Source organism: Vicugna pacos, chromosome 7 (genome assembly GCF_048564905.1).
Source record: "Vicugna pacos chromosome 7, VicPac4, whole genome shotgun sequence".
NCBI lineage: Eukaryota > Metazoa > Chordata > Mammalia > Artiodactyla > Camelidae > Vicugna > Vicugna pacos.
Genome location: NC_132993.1, coordinates 18472276 through 18485089, shown reverse-complemented (window position 1 = coordinate 18485089; position 12814 = coordinate 18472276). Strand labels below are relative to the sequence as shown.

The following is a 12814-nucleotide window of genomic DNA, read 5'->3' as shown; positions in this document are numbered from 1 at the left end:
GGGGGGGAGGCAGTCTTTGTCCAATGCCCTCAGCTATGGGAGGAAGAGGAAGAGGGAGAGGGGGATGAAGCCCAGGGGGGTGCTTGGCTGTCTCGTCTCTGTGCAAGGAATGTGACCAGAGCCCTCTCCATGCCTGTGCGCTATGCTCCCCTTTGGCATAGATTAATTTTTGATAATTATCACACCTTATATTTGTAAATTGCTTTTAGGTTTTCAAAGCCCTTTCACCTACACGATGGGAAAAAAGGCGCCTTGCCTCTCCCTCCCCTTGGGGGGCCACGTGGCTGAGTCGAATCAAATCTGGTGGAAGACGCATTTGGGTCTCTGAGGAGGCCCCGATTTCCTCGTTATGTGATCTGGCTTTGGCAGAAAGAGGACCAGAGCCATGGGGCAGCTCCAGAGCCTGGACTTAGTAGAAAAGAAGGAAATTCCTCAGAAGTGCACCCACTGTGGGAGGCCGTTGTGAAAAGCTCAGTGTGATCCCCCTCGCAGGAGGACGGGGCCCTGGGGCTCCAACTGCCTCCTTTCTTTGGCTTCTTCCCTTTATCCTCCCTGCTGGGTGGCCTTGTTCCTCCAGGGTGGCCCCTGCATCCTCCCCAGTGGGTCTTGTGGTGGGAAAGTAGTTTCTTTGCTCTCCTGTGACCCGACGAGCATGTGTCACTGGAGGCCCGTCCCGTCCCAGGGAGCAGGCCTTCCCCTGGCCTGAGCAGCCTCTGGCCTGAGAGAGTGGTGACTCTCAGGTGGGTCGTGGTGGCCACGCCACCCCCAGGCTTCCTTTACTCATGGCGGCCATCAGGAAGTGGCCATGGCTGCTGGGAGTGCTGCTGCCTCCATGCTGAATGCTCTCTGTCCTTTCATGAACCATCTGTTTTGCTGGGCGCACACCCAGAAAATCTTCTAAAGTTCATAAGCAGCCCCTTCCGCTCTCAAGCTCTGGGTATGTGGATTCCAGGTGGGGAGGGCTGGGCCTGAGTGGCATCCACCAGCCATGACGTGGTCTGGCTCGTCCCCCCGTCCCCAAGCACCAGAAGCACGCAGCGCCATATGCACCCGCACACAGGAGCTCTTTCCGTGTTTTGGCGCAATCTTTCCAAACTCCCCTTCCAGCCTGAAGACACAGGTTCTTCTAACAGCTCCTCCTCCTGGCCCCACGATGCCGAGGTTCTCCACCCACCCGTTTTGCAGATAAAGACTTCGAGAAGTCGGGGTGGACCCTGCCATGGTTCCCGCAAATGAACAAAAGGCATGGTGAGAGCTAGCTGGGTACCCTGGTGAACTCAACTCTCCGTGCAAGACCCATTACGGAGCAGCTCGCTGAACTGTTTGGGGGTGGGGCACACAGGGGTCTTCCTTTCTGGTAACCGTTTTCTCTCCCACCGGTTCCTAACAGAGCCCTTTGCTTCAACAGTCTGTAGGACTTTCACGGCAGCAAAATCACCTGCACGCAGATACAAATGCCCACTCCGACCCTAGGGGCCAGTGCCTGGGACGCACATGGACAGAGTTGCCCGGAACCCCCCACCCCACAGACTCTCACAGATGCTTCGTCCTTGTCCCAGAAACCACATACGCAGAGACACCTCCACAGTGAAAGGGAGCACGTGCTCGGCCAGTCTCTCTCCTCCGGCCGCAGAGCTCCAGGCACTGGGCCAAACACATCCCGCCAGGAGCCAACCAAGAGGAGATGGGGGAAGGGAAGCAGTAAGAATCGAGGTGAGTGAGCAAAACTTCCTGATCCTGAGTTGTTGGGCATCAGAACTTGGGAGGAGGCTGGGCGAGGCAGTGGGAGGGGATGACAATTCCTTTGGACTTCAGAAAATAGCATAGATGCCCATCTGTCTTGGATGGCTTAGCTGAAGCCAGCTTAGAGGCCAGATGGATGGATTAGGGGCCTCTGGAGGTCCTCCCACCTCTATGTTGCCACAAATCTCCAGACACAAACAAACACACACACACCTAAACACCATTTCCTCCATGCCCAGGATCAACAAACAGACCCATACCCTTTCCTTCCCAGTGCTAGCTTGATAATCAGAAATAGCAGCGGCCAACACTTACTGAGTATATACCATGGGCCAGGCAGTGCATTCAAAGACTTTTACAGGCATCATCTCATTTCGTCATTACAATGAGGCAGGCGCTCTTATTTATATCCATTTTATAGGCAAGGAAACTAAGGCACAGGAAGGTTAAGTAACTAGTCCAAAGTCACACAGCTAGGACTTGGTGGCAACAGGACTCAAATCCAGGCATGTTTGATGGTGATCCACAATGCCAAACTGCCTGTCTTCAGTCCTGGCCTCTTTGGAGCCTGGGGCTCCCCACCAGGATTTCCCCAGGACGATATCTTATTAAGTACTCTGGCGAGCTATAGCTGGATCTAAGAATAGCTGGCCCTTGTTTATATAGGCTAGGCGATCTATTCGCGGAACATTCAAATAAAATGTCATCCTGCTCCCCAGTAAGCTGTCATATCTTATTTTCCTCTATTCTTTCTCTCCATCCTCCATCACTGACCCAGATCCCTCATGCCTTCAACAGGCAGCAAAGAATTACAGGCACAGAACAGAGGCGAAGGGAAGGGCCTAGGGGCACACGGATGGTGGTGGTGAGACCTTCGACCACACAGTTTCAGACTAAATCCTCTTCACTGCAACTGTGACAGTTCCACTCCCACCCCTCAAAAGACCCCACAGGCAGTCAGATCGCCAGCAGACTGTGTGGTCCTCTCTCTGCTTACTGCTCACAAAGTGGCCACGAAGGCACACCCCCTGGGCTCCTGGGGGCTGTACATGCCTGCTTCCTGTACCCTGACCTGGCTCCACTGGTCGGGAACAGGTGCTTCTGACCAGTCACAGGACATCCCCCTGGGTGGGCAGCCTACTCACCAAGGTCCATGTCTGCAGCCTTGGGCCGATGGGAGCAGGGCACATTCTTGAAGATGGCATCCAGAATCTTCTCCTTGACCTGAGTAATGGTGTCACAGTTGAGGATTTTCACTGGGATCTCGGGGCTGTTGGCGTTGTCTGGGTTGACACAACTCAGGACCTGGGGGAGAAGGGAGAGGAGGCGTGTCGGGGAGGGCAGCATGGAGAGGTCCGGGATTGCCAGCAGCATCCCAGGGTCCTATCCTGACCAGCTCCGCCTCTGCAGGTGCAAGTGGAGAGGGGTGGAGCGGCCCCAGCCCGACCAGGTTCCTGCCAAGCCCTCTGCCCTTCCGCCCAGACAAACAGCAGGAAGATGCCACGGAGTAGGAGCTGCACATTTAACTCCTCTTCACAACAGACTCCTTTAAAATCTGGATTTATCACAGGGAACGATGTCCAAGCAGGCGGAGGCAGTGAGGGGTAACCTGTCTGAGAATGGACACTACTGCATGCCCACCAACCCCCCCCTCAGTTAGGCACCATCACAGCAGCACACCCAGACCCTCACCCACCTTTGAACTCCCTGCCCCCATCCCTGTGTGTCAGTCTGTCTGTCTCCTCACTCCATCTCATACACACACCCACACTAATAGGAATCTGGCTCCTTTCTCTGAAGATTTCATATGGTTCAATTTTTGTGAGGATTCCAGGCTGAGGGAAAGTTGGAGAATCTGTAAGAAGCTTAATATGTTCTTTAAAAATAAAAAGTTGCCCTTTAAAAATTACAGGTTCAGGGCACCTGAGATCCCTTCCAGGCTCCGAGCTTGAAACCTGGTGTTAGGGGAAGAGGCCACCCTGGCTCAGGACCTCAATTTCTCTTTTTGGAACTAGTCGGATAAATTAAGACTAGTCCAACTAGTTAAGTCCTACTAGGATAAGTTAAGCTTTAAGAACCAAACTGTATTTTATGCTTTAAAAAGTTATGGGCCATTTCCAAAGGCTTTTTTCTCTTGCTCTTCTCAGCGTGGGCCTCTCTACATGGATGAGATCGTGGGAGGCCGAGTGGATCTGGGGGAGGGGGTCCTGTGGGTCACAGGGGCCGCCAAGTGGTCCTGCCATCCTGGGCTCCTGCAGCCTCGGTCTGACCCTGCTGCTGGAGCCCATCCTGTGTTTCCTTCTCGGACTGTCATTGCACCTCCCCAACCATTTCCCAACTGCACGTCTGGTTTGCAGATTCAGACAGCAGCCTTCCTCCCACCCCTGCCCCCTCCTGCCCCATGTGGTGGCAATCAGGACCCTGGCCCCTGGACGCCTGCCTTTCATTAGCAAGCAGACTGCTGTGAGCGCAAACGGGAACATGCTTCTTCCATTAAGAAGAAGAAAACCTCCTAAATCTGTAAATCCAAACTCTCACCCTCAAAATGTCCTAAACTGAAAACAATGATGGAGGGGACTCTGGACCACGTGTCCCTTCTGAGTGCCCTAGCCTAGCCATTCCCTTTCTTCTAAGAGCCTCCTGCGACCCCTCCTGCCTGCCCCCCACCCCCAGGGGCCAAGCGCAGCCTGGTGCTCTGTGCTGTCCTGGGCTGCCCTGCTGTCCTGTGCGCAGGGCCAGTGGCGAGGTGGCCCAGCCTCTCCTAGGCAGCAACACAGCCTTTTCTGGGCTGAGAAACCAGGAGGCAGAGGCTGCCACCTGAGTTTGCTCTCCTGACATTTCTGCTTGCCCCTGGGGTTTGTGGTGGGATGCTTTAGGGCATCCAGAGAAGCAGCAGTGACCCCACCAAGGGACAGGGTTCCCTGACCACTGGCCGAGCCGCAGCTCCACCCTGAGGTTCCCTTCTCCACCCCGACTCCCACGTCCCTCGGCTAGTTTCAGAGCAAAATGCCTGGGGTTTGTTCTGCTAGGTCAGTGCCTCTTAAACTTTAATGTGAATAGAATCACTGAGGGGGTTTGTTAAAATGCCGATTCTGACTCAGGAGGGCTAGGATGGGACCTGGGACTCTGCATTCGGGCAGGCTCCCAGCTATGCTTTTGGGCACTCCCAGCAGCAGGGCCCTAGGCCACATTGGTCCAAGTTCTAGCATCAAATCTAATTTGATGGAGGTGCACCTGACCGTAAAGTGATGCTTGCTAAGCCTCTCAGTGCCTGTCTCACTCTTTGTGGTTTCCCTCCCGCCCAGCACAAGGTTACCATCAGTTGGCCCAAAATGCTCTGGGCTCTTCCAGCCAGTGTCGAATTCCAGGCCATCCTGTCTTTTATTTGACCCCTTCGTCTCAGTCTCAAGTCAGCCCTGTCTGCTGCTAACACACTTTCTTCCTTGTCCCTCCACCAAGCATCAAGCTGCCCTCCCTTCTACAAGTGAGGGTTTCCTTTCACAGGCCTGAGGGTGGCTATTAAATCTCCCTGCAGCCATTTCTTCTCTGGGCAAAACACTTGTAATTTCTTTCCCCTTTCCTCGCGGTGCCTCTTCCCCCCGTGTTTCCACCTCAGTGGATGCGCTTGCCTGACCCACTCCAATTTCCTCACATTCTCTTGAAGTCGAGTCATCTGCAACCAGGCTGAGTGTGCTAACAATAGTTTGGCCTCCAGAATAAAGGATGCTGCAATTTGGGGACAGAGCGTTATTACAGCTCATTGTGTTGGATTCAATATTGGGGAGCCTCTGATGAGAAGGGAGAGAAAGGGAGCGGAGAGGGAGAGATCAGGCAGAAGACATTTCTCCGGTAGTTCTAGCTCATTAAGAAATCTGTTCAGGTCTCTATTTTTGGAAGGGTTTTTTTCCCCCTCTCCCATTTTAATCAGAGCCTCTAACTCGCTCCCCTGGAGCAGGCCACGACTAGCAGGGAAGCAGGGGCCTCACTCACATGCTGCTGCTTCGAAGCTGCATCAACTGAGCCAATCCCGGCAAATCTGCTCAGATGCCTACCGGGATTCCCGGGGCCCTCCGAGGATGGAGTGGGACAGGTGCATTACGGCTGCAGTATGCCCAGCCAGCGAGGCCAGCTTTGTGCAGAGTGGCAGGGATGTCTCTGCAGCTGGCTGTGACGGGGTCTGGGCTTCATCCCCGGTTCACGGCTCCTGCCCGGCTTGCCATGTGTCACCTCCCATAAGTGCACTCTAAATGCCATCTATTCTCTGTCCTCTTCACTGCCTTTGCTGTCTCTTCTTGGGCTCCACCACGCCAACATTTATCTTTTATCTTATTTTCTTACTCCTTTCTTCTACCTCCTCTCCTCTTTCCTGGAAAAGGCCGGGTGGGAGATTACAACTCTCCAAAAAAAGCGTGACAGTGAGCCCTCTGGCCTGGAGACACAGTGGGCACCAGCACACAGTCATGGTGGGAAAGAAGAGGCAGAGCCCACGTGAGCCAGCAGTAGGCAGTGCTCACCCTGGGCTCACGGCTTTGTGCACCTTATCCCACTCCATCTTCTGGACAACGTTGGGAGGTACATACTGTCATTATCCCGGTTTTACTAGGATCCCCATTTTTTCAGACAAAACCCCCCTCAAACTTGGAGAGATAAAGAGACCTGCCCCAAATCACCCAGCTGGTCAGAACTAGGCCTCCAATCTAGGTCTGCCTGATTCCAAGCCCCATGCTCCTAAATGCTGAGCTTTGCTGCCTCCTAGGATGGCAGTTGCTAGCAGAAAAGGGAGTCTGACCTTGACTGAGGGGATCCCCCGTTCCCTGGATGAACACCTTAAAGCTCTGGGTCACCCGGACCTGCCATCCTACAGCTCTGGTCATGCACATGTGGGCTTTGTGCTCTGCCTGCTCCCTGCTTGGAGCTGTGTTGCAAAGAACCCTCTCCACTGGGAGAACTGCTGAGAAGGAGTTCGTTCCCTGGGGTCAGTCAGCCAGCAGTTGGCAAGGGGGTACCACCCCACAATCCGGTGCACTGGCCTGGACGCACACTAGTCTCTTGCTGTTGCTCAGATATATCCGAGCCACTGGTCCCCAAACCCAGATGCCCCAGTGTGGTGATACGGAGGAAGTCTGGGTGACTGGGACAGGTAGAACACCAGGCTGGTCCATGCTGTAGGCACCTGGAGGGGAGGCTTGTCAGCCTTTCCACCATCCTCTCGGTTGGGCAGGAGCTGCGCAGGACCAGAACCTGCCCACTGGAGCCACGGGGAGCCGCTGGGAGGCTGGCTTACCAGGGTTTTGTAGTCGATCTGCTGGCGAATGAGCTTGTCTTCGCTCAGGGAGTAGCGGGCCTCTCCTGTGATGGCATCGATGGGTCCCTTCTCCATCTGCTGCTTGATGGCACAGAACAGGGAGAAGAGTGGCTCCCCAGCACACTCCTGGACACAGAGAGGAGCCACGCTGGGTGAATTCTGGACCCCAGGTGTGCAGAGCCCAGCCTCCCGGAGCCTCTGCCCCTCCAAAAGGCTGCTTTCCACGCCTCTGTTTTAATTCTCTTCTCCTGCTCCTATCTGTGCTTTCTCACCGCCGCTGTTCTAGAGCTCTCTGTTCGTCTTCCCTGCCCCATCCCCCTCTCCGCCCCATCCCCATCCCCACTCCACTCTGGTTTCTCTGCAGCCCCATCAAGAGACAGAGGTCAGTCTTTGGTGGCATGAACTTCTTAGAAAACAAGTTAGTAATTGGAAGTCGAGCAGCTGGTCCACCTCCCAGGCACGTCCTTGGCTTATCTGCTACCACACACAGCTTCTGTACCTGCCTGGGACCCTTTTCCGCCTCAGTAAGTCTCGGGCTGGGAGAGCAGGAGGCAAAGAAGATGGAAGGCAGGGAAATAAGGGGTGAGTTGTCTTGAGCTTGAAATGGGAATCTAGGGTCTTCTCAGAGGCTCAGTTCCCCAGCCTGGGAGAAGGCTGTCTACCGGGATCGTGTCTCTCAAGCTAGGTCTGGCTGTGGGGCTCTACCTCCTGAGATGGTCCGGAACCCGTGCCCTCACTGACGAGGGAAACTCCATCTCTTGGTGGGGTTCTAGGAGCCAGGCCCCGGGATCTGTGGACTTGGGGGCCGTGGAGGGAAATGGGGAGGATGCAGGTTCATGCCCAGGCTGGCAGGGAGACTGAGCTGGGGCCAGAGGTTACCCCCCACCCCCATCCAATCATACCTTGAGGAACTTGTAGAGCAGGAAAGTGAACCAATTGGTCAGCATCTTCTCAGCCACTGACTCAGTCCTGGCACCCGTCATCAGGAAACCAGCAGAGCAAGACAAAGATAGAAGCAGCCGGTCAGACCTCAAGGGCAGGGGAAGTCCGCAGGGATCTTGCTGCTTAAGGTTTCCAGGCCAGAGTTTGAGTCCCTAAGGAATACGTGAGGTCCGTGGACCCTAGACACTCCATGATGATATGACAAGTTTTGCCTGCCAAGCTGGGCGACGGCTCCCAGGTGAGGCTCTGTGCGAATATGTTAGAGCAGCACTGTCCGACTGTCCAGGGTACTTTCTGTGATGATGAAGCCATCCAACAGCACTTTCTATGCTGTTCAACAGGGTAGCCACCAGCTGAGCACTTGAAATACAGCTTGCGTGTCTGAGGAGCTGAATTTTTAATTTTATTTACTTTAACTTAGATTTAAATAGTCACATACGACTCATAGCTATCATAGTGGATAAGCATAGCCTTAGAGACCTGTATAGGATGGGTGTGCTCCTTGGGGTAAGAAAAGAAAACCCCTGGGAGATCCTAATTTGGCAGAAGATAGAAAGATGGCAGAAGTGGGTCATGGTAAAGGCCAGATAGACTAGACTGAGCCCATCCCCTAAGCTAAAGACTCCCAGAGCTGGCAGCAGCATGGAGCTGGATACCTAGCTCATTGCAGCAGATGCCCAAATTGTCCTATTTAAAAGACTTCCAGGTACTTTGGAACTTCTCATGGGAACCATTCTGGTGTTTTATTTGCAATGACAGGAAGTTCATTCTTGAGTCTAATTTGCATCTTTCATGCTGCTACCCAAACCCATTTATTCCTTTACTTTGGAAGTAAAGACACTGTAGCAGTGTCACCAGCCAAAGGACATTTGTGGTCACATTCCAGTTAGAGAAAAACTTCATTTGAACTTGCAGTTAGAGTGTGGCCAGCTCTAGAGAGAAAGCAGCCCATCCAGGTATGTTTGGATAGAGTTGAAAGTGGCAGCTGCCAGAAGATACTAATAACTGAAGCCCTGGGGCAGCTGGGCCGCTGCCAGCACAAAATGAAGCTGAGAAGAGAAAAGAAGGAAAACTACTGAAAGGAGGGGGGCAGCCAAGGGCAAGAAGAAGAAAAGGAGACAGAGGAGAGCATCAGAGAGAGAGGGCATCTGGGAGCGAGCGAACGGAAGACAAGAGGAGGAGACACAGATACAAAGCGAGACCACGCCGGGAAATTGTCGGTGGGAACTCTGGCAGCCAGTGGCAACCCTAGAATTATGCTGGTGGGTGGCTGCGTGGTGAAAGTAAAACAAAAATCAAAATGATCTACCTTGCTGTATGATTGTTCTTGTATGTAGCAACCTTTGGCAGCTGTGCAGGCAAATGCCCACCGCACCACGAAAAAGCCTGAAGTAAACACTTCTGAAAGCTAAATCTATCCTCTGGACCAAGCGGGAGGCCCTGCCTCAGACCCAGAGACCAAGGACAGAAGGCAGGGAACAGGCAAAGGCAGACGGTAAATGGATGGTCCAGGCAGAGAGCAGGACGTAACGGCCTGATGTGGGCGTTTTCCACCTTCATCTACATGAAGGCTAAAAACATTGAACAACAGCCTGGAGGAGAAATAGCCTTCAAGTACATGGACAGTTTGAATGGCAGCATAGATAGAGGCAGCACAGATATTTCTTATAAGGCTGAAGCCATTGGATATGGCTATGTCTTCACATGTGACCAAGTATGTTTCAACTGTGTCAAGGATGAAGCATCCAACAGTATTGAAAGGTGGACTCTGGACCTGGGCAAAGCCCATGGCAGGTGCCAGGAAATGCTTGCTATGTTGTATCAAGTTGCCTCTAAAGAGCTTTAATTCAAACACAGGCTAGACTAGTGCTTCTTAAACTTTAATACACATTCAGAGCCCCTAGATTTCTTGCTAAAATGCCAATTCTGATCCAGTGGGTGCAGGGTGGGACCTGAGAGTCTGCATTTCCAACAGGCTCCGAGGTGGTGCTTCTGCTCCTGGTCCCAGAAAGCAGTGAGAGCCTAAAGGGGCTAAAGTTTCCCATCTTGAGATGGTGGGGTGGGTTCCCAGAGAGGCCCTAGGGTATCTCTCCTAATTCAAGTTCTGACTTAGATAAGGCCAGGGATGGGAAAAAGACCTCTGAAGAGTCCATAAGAGAAAAACTCTGGTAGAGAGGGTCAAATCAGGGAAGTACAAGGGTAGAGGGAGGAGAAGGGAAACAGACATGTGGCAGAAGAACCATGGGGTGAGCAGAGGGGTCGGGGCTGAGTTACAGGCACCAACACGATGGACAGGGTCTTCTAAGAGTGCACAGGATGCACTCTGGTCTCTGGCCAGGTCAGTGCCTAACCTTGGGAGTCTTGGCAGCTGCTCCTGGGAGCTCCTTCTGGAAGCTCCACCCTGGTCCTGAGAGCAGGAGGGCCCGGCCGGTGTGCTGGGCCGGGTCGGGGCTCTGTGGCCTGCACCGCCCCACACCGCCCCAGGGCCACGCCCCTACCTCCTGAGCAGCAGCTTGGGGTGGTTCTTGCTCTCCAGGTTCTTGTCGATGAGGTCGGCCAGCAGCTGCTTCAGCACGTCGGTGGCGTACTCCAGCTTGCTCTGCAGCACCGTCATGATGAGCGAGGCCACGTTGCCGCGGTCGCGCATGGAGAAGCTGCGCTGCGACTCCAGCGTGCGGATGAAGGACAGCAGGAACACTTTGTTGTTGATGAGCTGCGCGAAGAGCTTCAAGCCTTTCTCCACGCGCTCCTGCCGGTAGCCGGGAACCTACGGCGGAGACCCGGGTGGGGGAGTCTTGAGGCCGCTGGGCCCCAGGGATCGCCCCTCAGGGGGTGGGGCTGTGCACGCTGTTGACCCTCCCACTCCCCCATGAGTGGCCGCCTGGCTCATGCCATCAAGTCCCCACCTAGGGCCAGGCACCACGCTCGGTGCCTACCTAACCTCCATCACAGCCCACAAGGCGAGTCACTGTCTCTAGAGATGGAGAGAATGTCACTGTTAGCATGGAATTAGGGAGGGGGCCCCATGCCATGGCAGCCCAACGCCACAGCCCCAGGTGGGGACTCCAGGAGGCTGCGGCTGCTGTGGGTAACACCCTGGCTAGCGCGTCACCAAACCTGGGCCTCTGGCTAACCTAATGCTGACCCCTAATGTCTCTGGCCCTGGGAGTCCTGTGGACAGATAGTGGCCCCAGAGTCAGGGATACTGGGTTTGTTCCACGTGGGCTCTGACACTACCATGCCATGCAAGCTTGGGCAAGTCCCTCTACACCTCTGTGGGCCCAAGTTCATTCCCCTGAAAAAAAGAGGGAGCTTAAGCCCAAAAGTCTCTCGGGCGCTCCCTAACTAGCATCTGATGTCTCCTTAGAGATTCCTTCTGAGACCCTGCTCCATGCAGGGAAGGGGAGGTAGAAGCTTTTATCTTTCTGCCTGCATCTTCTGTTCATTGGGAGAGTCGTGCAAGGATGTAAGGGTGTACCATCCACTCAGCAAACATGAGCCAGCCCCTGAGCTCGGCATGCGCCTCTGAGGCGCATGAGAACGAGCATGGCTGCACCAGGCATCGCGGCCCAAGCCAGAAATGGCCAGGTGTCCGGCAACAATAGGGGAGCTCCGGGCACTGTGCTATATTCACTCAATGAAATGCTTCCCAGCAGCGAGGATGAAGGACCTATTGCCACTCACAGTAACAGGGATGAATCTTGCAAACATATTGAAAGAGAAAAGTCAGGAGTGAAAGACAGCACACTGTACAGTACCAATTAAACCAAGATTTAAAAAAACAATTAAAATTCATCAATGATGAAAAAGAGTTTTCTGAGCGGGTGGCTGTGACTGGGAGGGGGCACAGGGGGACTTCTGGAGGCTGGCAGTGCTCTGCTTCGATCTGTGTGCTGGCTTGATGGCTGTGTTCACTCGGGGAAAATGCACTGAGCTGTGTTCTGATCATTTGTGCGTTGCTCTGTCTGTACACTTACATTAAAACAAAGTTCACTTCAAAAATGAAGCACAGCCTCTGCCCTGGAGGGAGGGCTCTCTGAGAACATGGAGCAGGGCATCTGGTGTGGACAGAGCACTGGAGGAGGCAGGGGCATCCGAAGGAGGTGCCCCTGAAACCTTATCTTGAGGGATGTGTCCCCCTGGGGGGAGGGGCAGATGCACTGGGTGCCTGGGAAGGACGGTGACATGTGGAGCATAAAGAGCGCAGTTTCAGAGTCCACCCAGCTTGTGTTAACTCCATCACAGTCTCTTATGAGTGCAGGACCCTCAGTGGACCCGGTTTCTTCATCAGCGACATGAAGGTACCACTAGTATGTACATAGCTCTTACCCTGTGCCAAGCACGGTTCCACATGCTTTAGAAATATTGGCCCATTTAATCCACACAGCAGCCTGTGAGGTGGGTGCCATTATTACCCCAGGGCCCCACGAGGATAAGGAACTTTCCCAAGAGCCCCAGGCAGAGACGTGTCAGAGCCGGGCCACGCGCCTGGGCAGCCGGCACCGCGTCCTGCCCCTACTCCCCGGGGCTCCTGAGAGCCCTGAAGGAGACGTGTGGAAAGCCTCGGCACGATCACAGGCCAGCCACCAAATGGCAGCGATTTCATCCTGTTTCACTCTAGGGATTTTAAGCTGGGGAAGACGGATGCAGCCAGAGAAACCCTGTTTGCCAAGGTCCATGGATGCAGAGCCAGAAAGTTCATGTCACTCATTTACGGCGCCACCCTGCGTTCCAGGCTCAGGGCAAGGTGCTGGCTAGGGCAGGGTCCAGTCTGACCCAGGCCCTGCCCTTGGGTGGTCAGCCAGGAGCCCACGCCTGCACTCT

At 54.2% G+C, this 12814-nt stretch overlaps 1 protein-coding gene and 1 long non-coding RNA gene across 2 annotated transcripts in view; one reads left to right on the top strand and one right to left on the bottom strand.

Annotated features, from left to right (window-relative positions):
- Positions 1-12814, bottom strand: part of PLXNA4 (plexin A4) — a 410094-nt gene that overhangs the window by 27613 nt on the left and 369667 nt on the right. Inside the window, exons 22-25 of the mRNA XM_006202300.4 lie at positions 10489-10757; positions 7951-8017; positions 7028-7174; positions 2889-3048 (exon numbers count right to left, since the gene is read on the bottom strand). Coding sequence (XP_006202362.1) covers positions 2889-3048; positions 7028-7174; positions 7951-8017; positions 10489-10757 — 643 coding nt within the window. The remainder of the gene's footprint in view (positions 1-2888; positions 3049-7027; positions 7175-7950; positions 8018-10488; positions 10758-12814) is intronic.
- LOC140697331 (uncharacterized) lies at positions 713-3649 on the top strand. The gene is made up of 3 exons (XR_012074261.1): positions 713-1248; positions 1409-1713; positions 3154-3649. It is a non-coding gene; the product is annotated as an uncharacterized lncRNA (long non-coding RNA).